Source organism: Chaetura pelagica, unplaced genomic scaffold, assembly GCF_000747805.2.
Source record: "Chaetura pelagica isolate M959 unplaced genomic scaffold, ChaPel_1.0 scaffold28, whole genome shotgun sequence".
In the NCBI taxonomy this organism is placed as follows: Eukaryota; Metazoa; Chordata; class Aves; order Apodiformes; family Apodidae; genus Chaetura; species Chaetura pelagica.
In genome coordinates this window covers 873,523-894,448 of record NW_009954303.1, presented here as the reverse complement: position 1 = coordinate 894,448, position 20,926 = coordinate 873,523, and the positions used below count along the sequence as shown (strand labels likewise).

The 20,926-nt window shown below is 46.1% G+C and overlaps 1 protein-coding gene across 1 annotated transcript; it reads right to left on the bottom strand.

The window, feature by feature from the left end:
- Positions 1 to 1,299: 1,299 nt before the first annotated feature.
- TH (tyrosine hydroxylase) lies at positions 1,300 to 18,541 on the bottom strand. Its single transcript, XM_010003875.1, has 13 exons — positions 18,452 to 18,541; positions 13,710 to 13,910; positions 10,379 to 10,553; positions 9,495 to 9,583; positions 9,218 to 9,285; positions 7,444 to 7,494; positions 6,431 to 6,576; positions 5,903 to 6,038; positions 5,729 to 5,798; positions 5,340 to 5,396; positions 4,653 to 4,748; positions 4,352 to 4,485; positions 1,300 to 1,459 (listed from the first exon to the last, which is right to left on the bottom strand). The coding sequence occupies exons 1-13, from the start codon at positions 18,539 to 18,541 to the stop codon at positions 1,300 to 1,302; spliced, it is 1,473 nt and encodes a 490-aa protein (XP_010002177.1).
- Positions 18,542 to 20,926: the final 2,385 nt, after the last annotated feature.

The following is a 20,926-nucleotide window of genomic DNA, read 5'->3' as shown; positions in this document are numbered from 1 at the left end:
TGGGCCAAACTTCTGAGCAAACTGCTAAGTTATGAGATAGCTCACAAGAAGATAAGAAGGGCAAAAGCAGGGGGAGGAAAACTGAGAGCTCTGGGTCAGATGAAGCCATTAATATCTACAGTGAAAGCTGGATGCAACTGGCTGTGAGCATCCTAACCATATGTTGCCTTCCTCAGAAATGGCCAGCAATAGCATTAATCACACACCTGAGCTACATCAAGTGACAGTGTTATTGGGATATCTACACCCAAGACGATGCTGTACCTGTGTAATAGACTGGAAAAGTGAAAGTGTGTTAAATCCTCCCGAGGACTGGCAAACTTGAAACACCAGTGGCCCCACTCAGCCTGCAATAACCAAGAAACTCAGGACACCAAGAGGCTGTTGTGGCTGGCCAGGAACACAGGGACATCAACAGCTGTGACTGTTACCTGCTGTAAAGGATGGCAGCTCCTCTTGAGCACCCCCAGCTGTGGAAGCTTTTAAAAGAGGGCTTGAAGAAGGTGCCCATTCTCTGGTCCTGGGTGGCCTGAACTTACTCTGTGGTGGTCGTGCTGAGGAGGATTCAGGTAGATCAGGACTGTTCTATACCAGACAGGCAGCTCCAGGCTTAGGTCAGTTCAGAGGCCCAGGGAAGCTATGATGCTTACTGCAGTCTGAAGCAGTGGTGCAGCTCAGGGGCTCGTGCATAAGCATCTCCCTGTGCCAGAAGCTGAGGGGAGGCTGGCAGCTGGAACTTGAAGGGTTGTTTCAGGCAGAAAAGCTTCTAGACCAGCTCTGCCTTTCTCAAATATATGAGGCTGTAAGAGGCTGCAGATGGTGGTGGCTGAGGGTCCCTCATGAAATTGGTATAGGAAGCTTTTTAACTTTTGGGCAAAAAAAAAAACACAACAGATTTGTTTATTCTCTCAAACTGCAAAAAAATACATTTTCTCTCTAACTTTTTTTTTTAAAAAATAAAGGAGATTTTTTTCCTCTTTCTTGCAGCCAGGAGCCTAGCACACAGCTCTTGACTTCAACTTTGTAGCTTGATCATGCTTTTGGTTGGTTCTAAGCCTCTTCCAGCAGTCAGTAGAAAAGCTACCCAAAAAGCCAGCAGGCCTTGGGTCCACCCCTCTTCCCTCCTCGGGCACCCTACATACAAAAGTGGAAAGCTCTTGGGGTCACATGGTGACAAGCAGAGGTGCAAAATGTTTGGAGAAAACAGGCAGGATTTATCAGCTGGGAACTGGGTGAGGGCAGAATGGGAGGGATTGGGGCTGCAAGGGAAGAGGGGAAGGAAAGAGCCCAGTTCTCGCATTAACTGATAACATTGAGTGCGTTAATCAGCGAGTGAAGCTCATCCCTTACGCTCTCCAGGGAGTGACCGATGGTCTGAGGGCTGTCCAGGAGCTCAATGCTGTGGGTGTAGGGCTCGTATTTCACCGAGAAGGGGCGCTTGATGTGTGCTGCGTAGCTCCTGCAAAAGGAAAAAAAAAAGAAAGGGTGCAGAGGGCTTGGTATGTGAGATGGGTCTTTAGTTTCCCCCCCACCCATCATCATTTACCCAGATCACAAGTTAATGCCTCCTTTAGGCAGAGTTTCTAGGTAGCACTAAAGCTCTGATTTCCCACCTTTCCAGCTCCACAGGACTATAGCAGTAGTTGAGATCCCTCCTGCTCAGCAAAGAGCACCATGAATTTGACTGAGGGTTTCTGTGGGCTGAACACAGGGGCTTTCTTCAATCTGGAGGGTACTATGAAGTGGTCACCTCTAGCCATTTCCAGGCACCTTCTACTTCAACTTCTGTTTTTTCTTTTTCAAAAACGTGAAGGAGATTTAGAAGATAATTGCAGGGAAACCTGAGGCATTGCACTATTATATTCCTGAATAATTTCTGACATTCATTTATTGACCAATCTCTGCTTACAGAGGGGCAAATTAGCTGCAAACTGTATTAAGGCCAGATTTGACAGGCAGTGGCTCATGTCTGGGCAAGTGCATGGGAACAGCATCCCATTTAGATCTTGGTGATGAGCCTGACTACCTGATGCCCCTCAAGAGCAAGACCTTGTTGCTGCCTTTCTAATGAAGAAGTACAAGGTAAAGTGAAAACAAATCCAGGGTAAGGTTTCCCCAAAATTGCTCACGTTCACCTCCATCACTAAGATCTGTGTGCTTGATAAGGTAGGATTATTTTTTTTTTCTTTAGTGTCTGTGCGAATATGGAGCTGGGAAGGTATATTTAGGTAGGTCTGCTGGAAAGGCCTGGGAGGGTGAGGGGACAAACAGCGCTGGCAAGAGGGAAGCTCCTCGCTCTGCTGAGGCTTCACCCTTTCGCTCCGGAATTGCTTAGCTTAGGGTACCCTCTTGTGGCTACCGGGGACCTGCTCTGGTGCAGGGCACGGGGAAGCGCATCCATTTCTCAGCTAGATGCTCCTCTGGTTGGCACTACACGCCCCGGGGCAGCCTAGTCCTGAATGCCCGGGGTTTGGGGGAAAACACCAGCCAGGACCAGTGGGCACATGGTGGAAGCGGCAGGGACCTGCCACGTTAGCAGGGACACAAAAAACCAAGTGCAAAGAGTGGGGGTTTCCTGCATACTCACATTGCCCACTTCCTAAAAGAGATGGCTTATTGCAGTTCTACCAGGCAAGGTAGAACTTGCCTTGCTTAGTAATACTGTGAGCTGTAGTGATGACTGACAGCACAGCTGCTACTGGGCAGAAATTTGCCCTCCAAAAAAGAGTGTGTTACACTTGGCAACTTTTTGAAGCATAAAAGTATGACATGGGTGCCTGGAAGAGCCACTGAGGGGGTGTGTGTACCCTAGAAAACCAGGTTTTCTAGAAAGGAAGAAAAGTTTTCTTCCTAGGAAAAAGGCTTCTTGTGAGGGGTAACACTGATAATCAGGTCCATTGTGGCAGCTGCCAGTGATAAAAAAATACAGATGCTTTAATGTTTTCACCTCACATCTGTGTGGTCTCTGAGCTCTTTAAAGAGGATCATTGACAGTGCTTGTCGCTGTCAAAACCCTCTAGCCTGATCTTGGCTGTGTATGTGATGTGTTTTTCCTTTTTAAATGACAGGAAATTACTCATTAGCCAACAGCTGGTTGTTGTGTGTTATTTTTAAAGCAGCCCAGTGCATGTGAGAAGATGGGCTCCCCAGGTGCTTGTTTTTGAGCAGCTGGACTCCAGGTTGTATAAGCAGGGTAAGTGAGGGTAATATAAGTGGAAGTTGAAATATAACAGATAACAGTCCTCACCAGGTTATTTATATGAAATAACCCACTTGCTGGAACTAAGCTAAGATAAAATGGTAGAGGCAGTTTTCCTCTGTGAGTCAAACCTTCAAGGACTGAGCTTTCCTCCTATTGGCAATTCTGGGTATGGCCAAGGACATGATTTTCTGAACAGATGTCTGTGAGTAGAATGGACCTTCTCCATCCTGTTTGAAGTTGTATGGAAAGGGTAAACCTCATTTCACTGATAAGATGCTGTCTGCTAACACATATTAACCGGTATAGGAGGCAAAAGCTCCATCCTTCCCATGGATAAGTCTTTCCACATTAAGCAAATCTGTTTCTTTTGTGTATAAGCTACTAATAATAGAATCATATATAATCATAGAACTGTGTGGGTTGGAAAAAAACTCTAAGATCATCATGATGGGGTTTTTTTGCTGGTTGAGTGATAAATGTGTAAGTTGCCCAGCAGCTACTCAGAAAGACAAACATCTTTCTGTATCCTAAATTCAGATAATTCCATTTTTACTTTCTCTTTGCCCTTCTCATAAAACTAAAACCCACAGAGGAAACTTTTACATGACACAGAAGCCTATGTTTCAGAAGGACACATGCTGGAGAGATACTCCTATGAAGGACAGCTAGTACCTGACATGTATCACCTGTGCCTTCTGCAGCAAGAAAGCAGAGGGGATGCTGGTGGGTGGGTTGAGTCTCAAATTTCTGGATCACCAGCCCTCTGTTATGTTGTTTCTCACCCCCTAGGAACCGGAGGGGGAGTCTGTAACTCCTTCCTGTGAGAACTAAGCAGATGAGCTAGATTTGTCTCTTCTCTCACTCCCTCAGTCTTGTTTCCAAGATTCTAGCCTCCCAATCTATCCCACTCATCACACCCATACCCTTGAGTCCAGAATATTTTGGGGAGAGGTGTTCTTGGGAGAATCCAAGGGACTGAAGTTGGACCCTGCAGGGAATGGAGAATCACTTCACTTTGAAAGACCTGGCAACAGTTTCCAAAGTACTTAGGAGGCCTTGAATTGAAAGCAGCCATGGTGTCAAGCCCTGTTTGAATATATTATAGCTTCATTTCTTTCTGTTTGGGTCTCTCTCACTGCCCAGTCTTACCTCAGTTTACTTTTGGCATCGCTGAAGCTCTCAGACACAAAATATACTGGCTGGTAGTTCTGGTCCTGGTAAGGCTGAACAGCAGCAGCATCAGGGTCGAAGTCCCGCACCTCTGGTTCATCTGACAAGGAGTGCTATGGGCACAGCAAAGAATTGCCAGCATGAAATGAGGGGGATTGGAGAGCACATATATGATAAACAGAGGTGAGGAGCAAGTTGGATAAAGTAATTTGAGCTGTGCAGAATAAGTTTTTTGCTGTATAGGGTCTAGAGCAGAGAGGCAAGTTGTGCTGAGACTTACTATGAGCTCCCCATAGGACGACAGGAGCCCAGCTCCGTAGGCTTTGACTACCCCGTTCTGTCTGCAGAGCCCAAACTCCACCGTAAACCAGTAAAGCTGTGAAAGGACAAAAAATAAATGCACAAGGGACACACCTCCTCATCTTCATCTCCCTGTCACTCCCGAGCCCTTGCATCATGGACAGAATCTCAGGTTGTTTAAATTAATGGGCACCTGGCACTTTGTCCCCTCTCCTTACCCTGTAACCCAGCACTGCCAGAGCAAAGTGTAAAACTAAGTTGTGGCCACAGTGGGACAGATGGGAACTGCCCCTGGGTGGGTGCCCGGTGCGCAGGGAAGCTCACGGTGCTGCCATTCAGTGCCCTTGGAGCAGGACAGGTCACCTTGCTGAGGCAGAGCCAAAGGAAGTGGGTGTCATTTAATCCCATCCCAGCAGTTCTGTCGTTGGAAATACAATGCTTGATGATACTCTGGTGCCTGAGAAAACTGGGTTAATGTGCAAGAGAGCTCTGCTGTTTAGCTGATCTCTGCCCTGCACAATCATCATGAAAGAGCCAGGCTGGGACAGCTCGGGCCGGGGCTCTGAGCCTGCAAATCTGGGGAGACCAGGCTGGACCGGTCCCCTTGATACCACAGAAGTGCTGCTGAAGGGGTCAGGACCCCCACCCAGCAAAGAGGAAAGCTTACTGTTGAGAGTTTCTCGATTTCTTCATCAGTTGCTCCCAGAGATGCCAGCCCAATGTCCTGGGAAGAGAAGGGGAGGGACAAACATCAGGACAGATTTGGTCTGAGGGCTTTATGTGTTTTATTGCCTCAAGACATTAGATACTGTTTCCCTGCACTGCTGTGCACCTGCTGGAGCTCCATCATGCCCAGACTATAAACGCCTTGCTGCAGAGTCTGATATTTTTAGTCTACATTTGGGTTCTTGGATCATCAACAGGGCTCCTGAACATTGTGTTTAATACAAATAAATCCTAGAATGGAATGGGTTTAGGTGGCAAGACTGGGATCGGCTTGGGTTCCCACCACCTGCTCTGCCCTCTTGGGGCTGAGGAAGCAGACAAACACCTCACCTGAGAGAACTGGGCAAACGTCTTGTCAGCCAGCATCGGGACATGCCCCAGCAGCTCGTGACAGCAATCCCTGCAGGAGTCCAGGGGAAAAGGAGAAAAAAGAGGTCAGCAGCAGGGAGAGTCATCCATGAGGGAGAAAGGTCAGGAGGGATGTCTGGGACAGGTGATACTCACGGCTCAGGGGAGTGCATGGGTGAGGAGGCGTGGCGGATGTACTGCGTGCACTGGAAGACGCGGAAGGCCAGGCTGGCCAGGAAGTCCCGCGCTGACAGCAGCCCCGCCACCGGCCGCAGCTGGAAGCCAGTCCTCTCTGAAACAGGACACACTGTCTCTGCGGGGGTGCACGGCCCTCAGGCTGTGCTGATGGCCCGTGTTCCCAGAACAGACAGGAAAAGCATCAGTGCTGGAAGTTAAAAGGCTTCTGCTGCGTCAAGCCTAATCTTGCCAAGCCTACTAGGGAGCAACATCTGCTCTTTAGGTGCTCAGTGGGATCATCTGGCTACAGGCTTGACCTTCAATTGCAGCCCCCACCATCTGGGTTCTACCATGGCCTCAGTGAGCAATGCACAAGCCTCCATGAGCTCCCCTCCCAGATCTCAGCTCGCACTCCTCCTTCAGGTTCAGGTTTCCTGGCTGTAGCTGCCACCACCGTTCTTGAGCCCTGGCAGACCCTGGGCCTGGGTCCCTCAGGCTCATACGCACCTTTCAGGAAGAGGGAGACCTCCTCCAGCTGAGGGATATTGTTCTCATTGTAGCCGCAGAATCTCTCCAGTAGATTGAAAGCTTCAAGGTACTCCTTGCAGGCGTGGGTGGGATACAGGCTCTTCAGCGTGCTGTAGACCTCCTTCCTTCAGGATGAGAGGTGGCAGATGTTTAAAGGCTTTATGTGTCTAGTCCTCTCCTGCCCTCTGCCTATGTCCTTTCAAAGAGTTACTCCTCTAGGTTTCTTGTCCTTTTACCTTTTTCCACCACTGAGTCTATGTCTGTGCACATTGATAGGGGCATGCAAACGTACAGACACACCTTCAAATGAGCCTGCAAAGTCAGTGGTTGTATCTGCACAGACTGATTTCTGACCTTGAAAGCCAGAAGATTGTATAGAAGATACCAACTGGAATTAAAGTATTCCCTTTAGATTAGCTCCTGAAGTTGCACTATGAAGACAGTCAATATAACCAGGGGATGACCTTGTTTAGGAGCCTGTGTACTCAGCTTATATGAGCTGGCCTTGTTTTCAAAGACACTCCTGGAAATACTTAAGCTTAAAGGAAGCATTTTGCTAAGTGAGGCCAGCAAGGTACTCTGCAGATGGGCCTCATACTTCTTTCTGCAGCTGTGACAACTGTTATTTGATCGGAAGCTGCTACTAAGCCAGGTCCCCTTAGAGAAGTAGGACTCCAAATTACCTACCTTGCTTTTTGGGGAAGCTCCTTTGGAGAAAGCTCTTGGGGCTGGCAGTGTGAAAGTGCTTGTGGTGCAGCCCCAAGAGAGGAGGAGACAGAGCACCACTGTTTTGAGGGAGCTTGCTCTCCCAAATGCAGTTCCCATCATAAAATTACATGCAATGAGTTACCAGTTTTTATAACAAGCCATTAAGTGGGATCCTTGCACTCCTGATACATTTTTTTAAGATATCGTTTCCTAATCATTTAGGTTTTGATTCCCAGTTTCTAATGGTGAAGCCAATAAAGCTCTCAGATTAAATCAATGCTCACCAGGTAGCGATCTCCTCTGCCGTGTACTCCACATGAGGGATTGGGTCCCCACTGCAAGGCAAACACACCATTACTAACAGCAGCAGAGCACAGCCCAGGCTCCCCCTTCTTTTTAGAAGGAATCCCTTTGGAAAAGCTGCATGATGTTGAACAATCTTCCCTAAAACAAACATGGGAGTAACATGAAAAAAAAAGCCTTAGTACTGTGTCATTTGTACAGGTGCTACAAAGAGAAATTAGTTGAGCCAAAGGTTATAAATGAACAAAAGCTTATGAGGCACGGTATTTTCCATATTTTTTTCCCTCTGGGAAAAAAAAAATATATTAAACTGTGTGAAAATGAACTAATTTAATGTGCCTGAACTTCAGGGGGCTGATGGCTCCAAGAATGAATCCATGGCTAGGAAATAAAAGCAGCTACATAAGGAAAATTAAACACATTTGAACTGCAGAAAAATACATTATCAGGAAGATTAAAGATGGCAAGAAAAGAAAATTTTGAAATTGATATAAGTAGGCACTGAAGAAGACTGACACTTTTGCCATTTCTGCATCATAATTGGCAATTGCATTTCCTAAATCCTCTGATCTGTATTTGAACAAATGAGATAGATATTCACATGTTATAGTGATGAAGCATAGCTCCTTTTCCACTAACAGCCTGAAGGCATGCTATACAGTGGCTCATAAATGCTAGCCTATGAGATGTGAGAGACAACATCTCATACCCAGGTACATCATCTTAGGACAGTATTTCTTCCTGTGTCCCTCAGGATTCTCTTGCTGGCACAGTGACTTTCTGTGCATTTAGTATCAGCACAGGGTAAAACCATCAATGTCTATATTCTGGGCTTCAAATCTGCAAAGAACATGAAATATAACAGAGGAGAAAGCCGTGCTGGAATCACACCACTTGCAGGGGTAGCTCAAGAAGGTGATCCATGTAATTTCCATAGCCTGCTTTCAGCACAGCTCCCTCCAGAAATTGACATTTAAAGTCCTGCTTGGAGAGGGAGATACTATGGTGGAAGGCAGCGTTATTGAGTAGGATCTAAGGAATATCTTATACACCCGGCTGAATATTAGAGCTCTGTTTGATGTTGCAGTGAAGAGACTGAGTGTTATCACTGCACATATCAGAACAGGAGTATTAAGTATGAGTACAAGAGATAGTCTTAAATCTATATAAGACAATGATGAGACCATTACAGGAATCTATTTAATTTATCAGAGGGAGTCAGGATATAAATAATTTAGTCTATAAATACTGTCATAGCAGAAAAAAATCTGATAGCAGACATCAATCTAGCAGATGAAAGGCACATATGATCCATTGGGTGAAACCTAAAGCTACCAAGAGTCAGTTGAGAAATAAAACCCACATTTTTTCACAGCCAGGATAATGAACCATCGGAACAGGTTTTCTGGGCACGTAGTAGCTTTTTCAGTACTTGAAACACTGAAGCCAAAACTAGATGTCATTCTTAATGTGATGCTACATTTCAAAATGAAGTTTGAGGTCTGACAGAATTATACATGGCTTTTGTTATGCAGGAGGTTTATTCTGGCTTTGTCAATGTATGAATTAATGACCACAGACATTTTTTAATTAAGAAGAGACTGGAATACATAGAGAGAAGAGGAACACAAAAAGAGCTGCAAGGCTGAATGGGGAGACAAAACATAAAAGTGTCATGCAGGTAGCACAATGAATTCCCAACAGGTTGCATCGACATGGCATTATCCCTGCATGGACGTTAGGAATGAGACTTACTGCTTATAGTGAAAAGCAATTTCTGCAATTGATTTCCTTCTCTGGCGATACACTTGGTCAGAGTAGCCCTGTGATGACAAATAGGAACAGAGACAGGATTTATAATCAGTTATTAAAATTTTTCATCAAACAGAGTTCATTGCTGGCTGAAGAAACTGCTCTTGTGGTGGTGATTGCACTACAGTTCCCTGATCAGCTGCACTAATGTGTGTTCTCTGGCTCCCTGCTTCTGACTCAGGACTCCAATGCAAGGACGTGTTCACACAGACTAACTCACCGGGTGATCCAGATCCAAGTCAGGGTCAAACTTTGTCACCAAATGGTGGCACTTGTCCAACTCAGAGATTTTTCTGGGAAACCAGTGAACTGTGGGAAGAGAGAAAGAGAAGAACTGGTAGTGGAAGTGGAGATGGAGCACGCCCTGCTGAGAAGGGATTGTGAGGCTGAATATGATCCATCTGACCTGGTGTGCCAAATGCACAGACCCAACAAACAGCACATGACCCAGCTGTGCCTTCTGGACAGTAGTACCACACTTTCAATGCTCTTGTCCTAAAGTCAGTTCTAATGCCATGGTGTGCATCACATGACTTCCCTGCCCACCTCTCAGCAGAGTATTTTGTAACAAAAACAAACAAGAGGATGAAAACTGGACTTTACTTGAAGACTCTAGACTTCACATTAAAAAAAAATCCACAGGTCCAACTGGTTGTTGATTGATCACTGCGTATCTCTTGGGACACTTTACAATAGGAATCACACTGTCTTCAGAACAGGATGGGATGGGGAGTGTCTTGTAGTTTAGTGCTGGATCTGCAGAGTTCCTGACAGGTAGGTAGGAAACTACATTTTTAATATAAAATACTGGTGTAGGGATGGAAAACTTGCAGGACAGGTGTGAAAAAAGCTTAAGTTTCATCTTCTATTTCTGTTTTTTCAATCTATTGCCAAAAGAATGGGCTACAGGCTCTGGAGTCTGTTGAGAAATGGGCAAGGAGGAGAGTGGCTTTTAGGATTCAGGAGTCCCACAGGCAGTCTTTTCTGCTTCGCTCAAACTCAGTGTGCAGTAACCCTTTCCCTTGTCTGAGAATAACAAGCTCTACACTCTGTTGCTACAGCTCAGCCTCTCTGCAAAAGTGAAATAGTTTGTAAGTTCCTTACATTTGTCTTCCTTAGTGGTCCTCACGTCTTCTGCTACCCTCTTGATGGAGCTGATGAAAGTATTGAGGTCAGAGCTGTGAACTTCACAGCGCACAAAGTACTCCAGTTCAGCAGTCCCTTCACGGGCCTTTCGGCTAAGCCTGGTCTCCAGGTGGTGAATTTTAGCTTCAAATGTCTTTGGGGACATGGAAAAGGAGAACAGAAACATTAAACAACACTGGAAACACCTGCTGCTGCTTCCCAAAGATGTCCATATGGATACATTTGGGAGGGATTCCCACTTTTTCTTCTGTTTTTTTACCCCACTGGGATAGACACATTCAGCCATTCATTCCACAGCTTTTCCTTCTGGACAGAAAACACATGGAGCCGGTCAGTACCTATGGACAGCAGACTCCCCAGGCGGCAAAGAAGATGGTATCAAGAGGGGAAATGGATGTGGCAAAACGCCACATGACCCCCCTTCCTTTGCCCTCTCCAGGTTTCTGCCGGTTGCAGCAGAAGGGGCCGGCGGTGGCGGGAAAGGGGCCGGCGGTGGCGGGAAAGGGGCCGGCGGTGGCGGGAAAGGGGCCGGCGGCGCTGGCCAAGGTGCTGAACCCGCGGGGCCGGGCCCACCCCTCTGCAGCAGCAGCATTAAACTGGGGCTCACCAGCAGCACTGACATCATCAGGGCTCACCATCAGAACTTGGTTCCCCCCAAAAAAATAAGAAGGAGGAAAAAATAAAAAAAAGCCTAGAGTCTTTCCAGGTGCCCTGGAGATTTGTGGATGTTTCCTTTGTCCTGGCAGGACCAGCCCAGGTCGCTGCGCGATGAGCCAACCTTTCCAAAGTGTCTGCAGGATCTTTGGTAGAGGAAGGGACATGATTACTTTTGTTAATCAGAGGCAGAAAGATGAGAAGGAACAGACGTGATGCCACAGGTAAATTACATTTAGGGCTGTCTTTTTTAATGTACCCACCAACTTCACTATTACATTGTCGCCTCAGCAATCAATACCTTTGCATTAATCTGACAGGCGTGATTGCATTACCTATGCTTTAGCTGCATGTAACACATACAGAAGAGTGAAACCAGCTTCCCTGCAGCTTGGTTCATGATGAGGCAAATGTCATTATGTCCATCTGCTTTCATATTTTGTACCTGCATTGCCAGAGGCATCTGGGAAATGAATCTTCTTCTTTTGTGGTTTGACATGCTTGGGTTTTTATTATATTTAAAGCTCTCTCTGTGGCAAGCTCAAAGCTTTTACTAGGAAAGCTCTTGATGTAGCAGGTAAATCACTCCAGGAAGAAACAAATAATATTTGAACATACACTGCCCCCATTTCTTGCTTAGTGTTTTAAATATTGTTTAAATTATAGATTTTAAATGCAGTGTAACAGAAGATCTACCAAGTTCAGGAGCTACACTTCTGTGTTTCATACCTGCTAAGCAGTCCATTGCATTCAAAATGTTACAGTGATTCATTTTTCATTTCTCATCTGGTAGCTGTGCACTTTTATGAAGGAGACCCCAACCATGGAAACACCAAGGCTGACAAGTCTGACAAGATTGCTGTGGAGATTCCTTCAGTCTTGAGACAAGAACCATGTGTTGCCCAGAAAACAGCTTTTCTTGCAAGTCCTCTTAGAGGATATGCAAGATGTTTTGCAATTACTGAAGAACTTAAAGGTTTTTTATAAGATTATGAGAGATGATGCTGCATGGGCAATGAATATCTAGAATGCCCTAAGCTTTCAGGGAAACACTTATCCCTCAAACACACTTCTTGTATGTTTTCAGCTACTAAGTAGTGGGTTTGCTGTGTAGTATTGCTGGTGATGTGTTTTTACCCCAGAATTGGTTGCATTTCATGAGGTAGATGTTATATAATTATGATTCATTAATATATGAGCTAGCACCATGCCCTTGTGATGAGAAAGACCAATCACATCCTGAATTGTAGTAGCACGACTGTAGACAACAGGTCAAAGGAAGGGATTCCTCCTTTCTATCTGGCATGAGGGAGATCATATCTGGAGTACCATGTCCCATAGAAGAAAGACACTGATGTGCTGTAGCAGGTATAGTTGAGGGATGTCAAGATGCACAGGGGGCTGGAGCACAAATTTTTGCAGCCTTAAGAAGTGAAGGGGCAGCAGGGTTCACGGTCTACTAGTATCTGGTGGGAGGGTATAAAGAAGACAGAGCCAGACACATCTGAAAAGTCCATAGTGGGAGGATAAGAGGCAACAGGCACAAGCTGGCAGCAAGGACATTAAATAGAAAAAAAGAGATAAAGCTTTTTACCATTAAGGCAACACTGCTCAAGGGGTGCAATGAGACTGTGAGATCTCTACCTCAGTGATCATCAGAATGCAACAAGCACAAGCCGAAGCAACCTGCTGTGACTGGACATGCTCTGAGCAGGACATTGAACTAAAGACCTCTAGAGGCCCCTTACAACCCACATGATAATTAACAGGAACAAATAGTCCTCTCCTCTCACTGCTGAAGTCAACGAAATTAAACTACTATAGATAAAACATATCTCAGAACCTCACTTTTGAATCCTGCTAGATGAATATGTACTACATAAATGCACGTTGTGTTTTGATTGCTGTTTAGATAGACAGCACTTGTCTCAGTCTTTCTATAGTACTGACATTCTGGATAATGCAATGTTATATTTCTGGCTAAGGGGGAGAAGCTCAATTAGTTACCAGTTTTCCTTGGTATTTAAAACTGTATACAGCAGGTATCTCTGTGGGGAAACAACAGAATCTTTAACATGTGAGTGAAAGTAACCTCTGAAGTAGGGAGGTAATTTTGAAATCCATATAATAGTTTTAGACCCAGGCTGAAGTTGTTCCTGTAACTCTTTGACCAAGGACCAATGTAACATTGCCATTCAGAGACTGCCCACCTGTTGACCCACTATAGGACACGTTTGGTTTGCAGCCACTCAGGGCACACAACTTCCTTTGAACACTGGGTCAGAGCCTTGCATTGAAGCACTGAGCAGTGGAAGGGGCTGCAGTGCTACAAGCCACAAAGGGGTGGATTGTAGGTGTGAAACTGTGGTTTAACCCAGTAATGAAGCGAAGCTGAGCCTAGAGCTTAGCAGCACTACCAGACAGAAGTATGGCTCACTCTTAGTGATGGACAGTGATGGAATGTTGGGGCATGAGCAAAGCATAATTGTGGGGACATCAGACAATTAATTGATAATTTGCCATAGACAGACCTAGTCTGAGTTTTCTTTAGTAGTCTCAAGTGATATTTCTCACAAACAGCCATGAAACCTGTGGTGTGTCCCTTCAGACCCTTACAACAGGTTAGGTAACTCACCTCAAATACCTTAAGTGCACGGGAGAGTGGTGAGGTCTTGGCTCCCTTGAGCATGAAGAAGAGGTTCAGCATGGCTCTCCCATCCTTCTCCTCAAAGACAATGGTCTCTGTAGACTCTGCTGCCTCAGTTCCCCCCCCAGCCTCTCTTTCCTTCCTGGCATCCTCAATGAGGCTTTGACGTCTACCAATGAACCGTGGAGACTGAAGACAGAACAGAAATAAGTAACACTTCTGATAGAGCTTTTTAGAAGATCAGAGGCAAATCCAGTAGCTGGATGAGGTACAACTGATGTGTCTCAGCTGAGAAAGAAGGGAAAGGCTTGACTGACTTGCCTGGCTTTATAGAAGAAGATCTTGTGATGAGAACTGAGGCTTTAGAACTGAACTTTTGGAAATGTGGAGCTTTAGGAAAAATCTGTGTAAAATATCCTTGTAGAGAACAAGACAGTGGGCTTCTCCCCTCACCTTCCCTAGCAACAGCTTTCAATATCCTTCAAAAAATAAATATCAGAAACAATCTTATGCAGTTTTCAGGTGTCTGATGAACTCAAGGGGAGAAGTGTTAGATAAATGTGATGCTGAGAAAAGATATCAATGAGGGACAGCTGAACCTCACAGCTGTGGGCTGGCCAGAAAACACAAACTGTAGGTGTAGGTGTATTAGCAGAGCAGCTTAGCTGAACTGCTCTCAGGATCCAAAGTGGCCTTTTCTTCTGACTCAAGTGGATGCTTGCCCATTGAAGTGTATTTGAAACCACTTCCACCTACCCTAGAAAATAAATTCCTGCCACTCATCCATAGATTTGTTTCGTGCCAATAAGATCCCGGAGATATTTGTTACTTGGAATTGCACCTGAAATGCTGCAACTCTGTGCCTGGCATAGTGTTTAGGTCACTCATATTTCTAGTAAGCTGCAAACTATTTCCACCACTGCTGTTTCTTTTGTTATACAAATAGCTCATATGTTAATTCCTTTGTCCTTGGTCTTTTACAACCAGTTTTCCATTTAGAGGCAGCTCAGCTGGTTCCAATTTTCTGTGTTCAATACACAAACCAGATGAAAAAACCTCAGAACTAGCAAAAAGAAACCTGTGGCAGCACGGAAGAAGGTGCAGCACGTAAAACCATCCAGCACCTGCATAAGGAGTGGGACTGGCTGCAGTTTTCCTTCTGATTACATTGAAAATATCTGGAAAATATAGACCTGCTAACCAAGCAGCACCTTCCCACCTTGTAAAAATGTGGAGAGTATTTTCCTCTTTAAAAGGCAGCCAAATCAACTACCAAGCCCATTTTCTCTCTGCTTTTCCAGGCTCATCATCAATAACTAATATTTCATGTGAAAATCCTCTTGGATGGTTTAGCAGTGTCCAGCTGGTATTTCATTTCAAATACAGTCTGGAAAACACAACACATCTAGACACCGGCCCACACACTTCTATCTGGTCCTTTTTTAATAAAGATACCCCTCTGAAATTATATTTGCTGATCCTCAAAACCCTTTATTACTTGTGGCACAGGAGAACACCTTCTAATAAATAAGCACATCTTGCTGCTGGTCTAAATTGATGGTATTTGTGCTCAAAGAGAGAAGAAAACTAATAAGTACCTTTAGGCTTAACTTTGAAAAGCTTGTGAGCATGTGCTCAGCTTAAGCCGTGTGTTTTATATTGCTACCATGTTTAAAGCTAAGCTGGTGTTTACTTTAAAGTGCATGCAATAAGCAAGGCAAACAGGCTTATGCTGCCCACAGTGACTGGGCTCTGCAGCGCTCCCGAGCCAGGCAGAGCTTTAGTTAAGGAATGTTTTATCACACTGTCCCCAGAGGTGCAGCAGGATTTTACTTCTGGGGTGGAGCAGGGGAGAGGAGGGAACTTGGACCCAAATCAAGTTAAAAACTGCCTGGAAGGAGTGTAAACAGTGAGAAGACCTGTGTGACTGGAAAGCTGCAGCTGGAGAGGCAGCCATGACCAGTCAGACCCATGTGCTGGGACTGGGAGGCCCCTAGCAGGCAAGAATGGTGTTTTTTTGTTGTTGTTGAGTTGTCCTGGAAGCTGCTTAGCTCGATGCTGGCATGTTTTGCATGGGTAAATTGGAAAAAAAGAAAAATAAAATAAAAATTTTAAAAAAGGCTGAATTTTGCTTGAGACAAGAGCACTGTGAGGGATCTGCCTGCCTTCAAACTCCTCTGCTGGGTGAAGGCTCCTGGCTGCACGCTCCCCATCTCATTGTCCTCTCATCTGCCCCTCATATTTACACTCGTTGGGGTATTAGCTCCTTTTGCTGGAAAATAGGAAACTGGCATATAAACTAACCAAACTGATCTGTCACAAAAAATGCCTTCCTCTCTTTGGGAGGCAGCATTACGTGGTATTTCTGAATTGCCTTGCACACTAGTTCCCTGAGCGCGTATCCAGCTACAATGAGAAGTTTGATTTGATTTTGCAAAGCATTTATTTGCTTAACTGAGACCTGAGACTGATACGGTCATTCACCTCTTATGAAGTTTGTTTTTCCTTCTTTGAATTTGCTGCAGCTCAGAGTGCCCTGCTGAAGCAATGTCATTAAAACCAGTGTGCTCTGACTTGAGATAGTTGGGCATTTTTTTCATGGCTCATTATCTGCAGCAAGCAGGAAGGATTGTAAAGACTATTTCCCTCCCTGCAGTGTGGGGACAGTAATATCTCATCCCTGCTTCCCTGGATACTCCTGCCTGCTGAGTTGCCTCCAACTGCTGTCTTGTGCCTGGCTCTGCTTTTATGCTCTGTAATCAAACCTTGCTCCAGCTACAGTCCCAGAGTGTCTTGTAAAAACTATCAGCAGCAGAAGAACTAAATACGTAACAAATAACTTTTGCACTATGTGAGTTTGATGTTTGGCTGGCCCAGCTGACATGTAAAATAGCTGCTAGTGTAGATGAGCTCTGGGATTTTAAAGGTCTTTTCCCTCCCCTAGTTTCACCCTGCAGTAGGGTGCTGGTCCCTGGGTATTAAAATGATAAAGGGACACCTTAGACCTGCTGGAACTGGTGCAATGGTGAGCAGAGGGTTGGTGGCCAATCATCCGTGGTCACATCAACACCAGGTGGTGTGCTAGGGACACACAATGTTGCACACAAATGCAGAGTCATGCCTCTTGCCTGGTACAAGCAGGTAAGTGAAGGGAGTGAGGATAGCTCCTATGCTAGCTGAGAGCAAAGGGCAAATCCTTTCATGTTGCCTGCTCTTAGAGTGATCCTAAAAGGGCTAGATTTGTTTTTAGTTATTTTCCTGAGAATTTCCATTCCAAAAAGGGATGCAAAGGTGGACTGAGATTTTATGTCCACTGCAGGCTGGAGGAGCCACTCACCCCAGGCAGGCTGGCACATTCTTGCCAGCACACATGGGGAACCTGAATTCCTCTGACCCCTTCATACAGTGGCCCGTTTCCCATCAAACATGAAACAGCACTGCAGAGTGTATAATAACCAAACTCACCCCTTCTCCAGACAGCAATGAGCAGCTCAAGTACCGATTTGATGAGCAGCCTGGAAAATGCCAGGCTTTCATGAACCCCTTAAGTGTTCATTATTTTGCCAGAATGAAAATGGTTTTATCAGAGGGAATCCTTCCCTGATTTCCATTTATTAGAGAAAGCATACTTAGCTCCTTGTTTCCTAAATGCTTCCCTTCCTTTTCAGCACACTCCCCTCTGCAAAACACCTCTTGCTTCCTGTGTAGTGGCTGATTTTACCAAGCTAGAGCACCACACAGGTTTAAGAGGGGAGCAGGTGAAAAAGGCAGTGTCTGTAGGGGAGGGAAATGGGGAGCTCTCTAACCAAACTGCTGGAGTCACCCTAAAGTCTCCAAGCATATCTGCTCCATAACCCAGCTCAATTCCCAGGTTTCCTCCTGCCGAACATCCCGTGGGTGTTCCCCCCTGGTGCACTGAGCTTGCTCTGGCTTCTCCAGTGTTGCCTGCAGCCTGGCCACATCAGACCCACAGGACTGTCCCATGCCATGAGTCTTAGGGCTTCTTCTGCCTGCGCTGGTATCTGGGTTAGGAGCTAAAATGTTCCTGTCCCTACAGCTAGTCCAGTGGGCTGGCCTGACTTAGATTACTAAAGGTACTTGGCAGCTCAGCAGGTTTTGTTTCCCTCTCCTTTCTCTGAAACACACAGATGTGGTATGTGCAGAAGTGTTGCCTGTGCTAAACCCAAGGCTGAGACCACAATAAGGGAGGGCTGGGAACAGAAACAAGGCTGTGCCAGGAGAAAAGAAAACTGTGGATGCAGCAGCAGCAAAAAAAAATTATTAAATTGCCTGTGCCTTGTATGTTGTCTGAAATAACAGCCAACTCTTTTTCGTTATGCTGGAACAGCTGAAATCTCTGCAGTTTTTTGCCATAAAATCAGGAGAGCATTAATAGCTCCTGAAAATCAGGAAAGCTGGGGATTCCGTGTTATTTCTGGCTTAGGTCTATGGTCTTTGCTTTTGGTTGGGGAAGGGTCAAGAGGGGAAGGGTGGCATTAGTTCAGGCTTTCACCCCCTGAATGTTTGCATTTCACATGTACCAGTATAGAAAGAGAACCGTTGGGGTAATTTCTCTTTGATTCCAGTCTGGAATCCACAGGTGCCCATATGGGGGAACTCCCACGAAGGCAGTGTGGGTCCATCTATCCCTGCCTGCCTCTGCCTATAGCTATGGGAGAGGTTGCAGTTTTTGGAGGAGGAGGGAAAGAAATGGAGTAGGGTTGTCTTACCATGATGGCCTCAGCTTGCTTGGAGTCCAGCTCTGACACTGCCCTGCGGAAGCCCTTGGCTGCAGAGGTGGAGATATTCGGGGTTGGCATCTTTGCTCTTCCACCAGCTCTGATTTCTGCTTTCCAGCTCCTTGCCAGCTTTTTATAGGGCAGGGCTGACGTCAAAGAGTCTTACAAATCTTCTCTCCCCCCTCCACCTCCCCATCACCACCTCCCTCCTTTCTCCCCCTCGGGCTGAGAGGAGGAGGGGATGTGGAGGAGAGAAACGTTTCTGTCCCATTAAATCTAATTGCTACAAAGATTGCAGACACCCTGCCTTTGCAGACCAGACGCTCCCCCCACCTGTTTGCTTGCTGCCCAAAATTTTTTTATCCCCCTTCTCCTTGATTAAGTTCTCATGCCTGGTTCCAGTCCAGCACATTTGCTTTCTCAGCTTAGGAGCTGCATGAAAGAATTTTGATCTGTAAAGGACAAAATAAAAGGAAAGAGATTCAGACCTCTCTAGGGTTTTTTTTCCCCCCATGTTTGGCTTGTCATTGAGGCAGTAAATGAACAGGAAAATATCACTGATTCCCCCAAGGCAGCTGTGGGGATGGATGCTGTTCTCACATATGCACCTTCCAATGTTGTGTGTTTACGTGCTCTCCCACCACCTCATGGTCTGATTTGGCCCTGTAACACTGACAGCAAGACCACGGAATGGAGCCCCTTCAGTCCTCAATTAAAAAGGCTTTAAAGAAAATAACCCAGAAAAAAAACCCCCTCTCAATCCTGCCTTCCTGATGGCTTTGCTTCTCTTGCAGTAATTCCTAAGAGACCAAATGCCTGAGGACCTCTGGGGTTGTGACAGCGGCTGGCAGCTCAGGACCCAACCCAGGACTCTGCTTTGCTGCAAGCAAAAGTGGCCTTTTCCTCCCCAGGAATTTACAGCAGCTCTCCCATGCCAAATAATTGCTGTGGGAATCCATGGTCCTGCTTTGTGTGAGCCACCGCTGTGCTGGGGACAGGCCACCAGTTGACACAAATCCCTGCAGTGGGGAAGCTGGTGGCATTTCACTGCCTGACTGCTGGAGAGCTCACCCACAACCTTGCTGACCCTGACGCTGCTTCGAAAGCATCTGCTGAAGACACCTGGGTAGCACTGGTGGCTTGTCCTTTCGGTGGCAGAACAACTGAGTTCATGCCAGAGTGCTGATGATTTTTGCAGTGCCAAAAGCCCTGGAGGATCAACATCCCACTGACTTCCTCAACGCTGCAAAGCTATGGATGTTGGCCTTCTCCTGCAAAAGACAGCAAAGCTTTTTTTCACTGATGTCCAGTGAGATAGGACAAGGGGCAATGGGTGCAAACTGGAACAGCAGGTTCCATGTAAATATCAGGAAAAAGTTCTTTACTCTGAGAGTGACAGAGCCCTGGAACAGGCTGCCCAGAGAGGCTGTGGAGTCTCCTTCTCTGGAGACATTCAAACCCCACCTGTACTCGTTCCTGTGTGATGTGCTCTAGGTGACCCTGCTCTGGCAGGGGGGTTGGACTAGATGATCTTTCAAGGTCCCTTCCAACTCCTAGGATTCTATGATTCTGTGATTCTGTGATCAATGCTACCAGCCCCACCAAGGAAGCTTGGAAAGCCCCAGTTTGGTAGAAGCTTAAGAAAGCTTAAGAGAGAGGTTGACAACAGCTAAAGACTTGGTCCAGCAGTGAGCCAAAAATAACTTTAATTCAAGTGGAGCAGCTTCTCTTACTGTGGGTGCTGAGGACACACTGCTGTTCAGTACAGTGTAAACCAGAGGAAAGATTTAAGTAGCCATCAAGGCTACTCTCTCCCCAGCCCCTGCATCCTCCCATGTGCATGAGAGCAGCCCTTGCTTTGGCTTCCATTTCATTCCTAATTTCCTCTGAGTCTCCTAAACCTTCTGCTTCACCTCTGCTAAACCCTGGATGCTTGAAACACAAGAATAAAATCCACCAAACTGATGGAGGGGGATGCTGCCTTATGTTGCAGGATCTTATCAGAAAACACTTTAGGGGTGGGTCCTGAGTCATCCCTACTGTCCAGTAGCTGGTCAAGGAGCAGCACTGCAGACTCTGTCACCTCCTGGCTGCTGGGATGGTCTTGGGGACCCCTTACCTGGAGGATACAAATGCACAATCATATGGCTGATTTGTTTTGGTGCCACTGGCTGAGGTGGACCATGGTAGCTGGCAAGCTTGGGTGCAGGGAACATGGCTCTGAGATACTGGACTCACTCCCACGCCACAACCTTAGCCAGGTGTCCCAGTTGTGCTCACTGCAGGTGGTACCTCTTCACAACCCTTTTGAGCCCGTTTTTTCAATCAGGTGCACAGGACAGATGATCTTTGGCACTGTGAGACTGCTGTCACCTAAGGAGTGACAGCTGCCTTTGATGGCCAAGCTCACTGACCTGCTCAGGAATTTATTGCCTCCTGGCTAAGGGAACAAACAGGCTTTTTGGG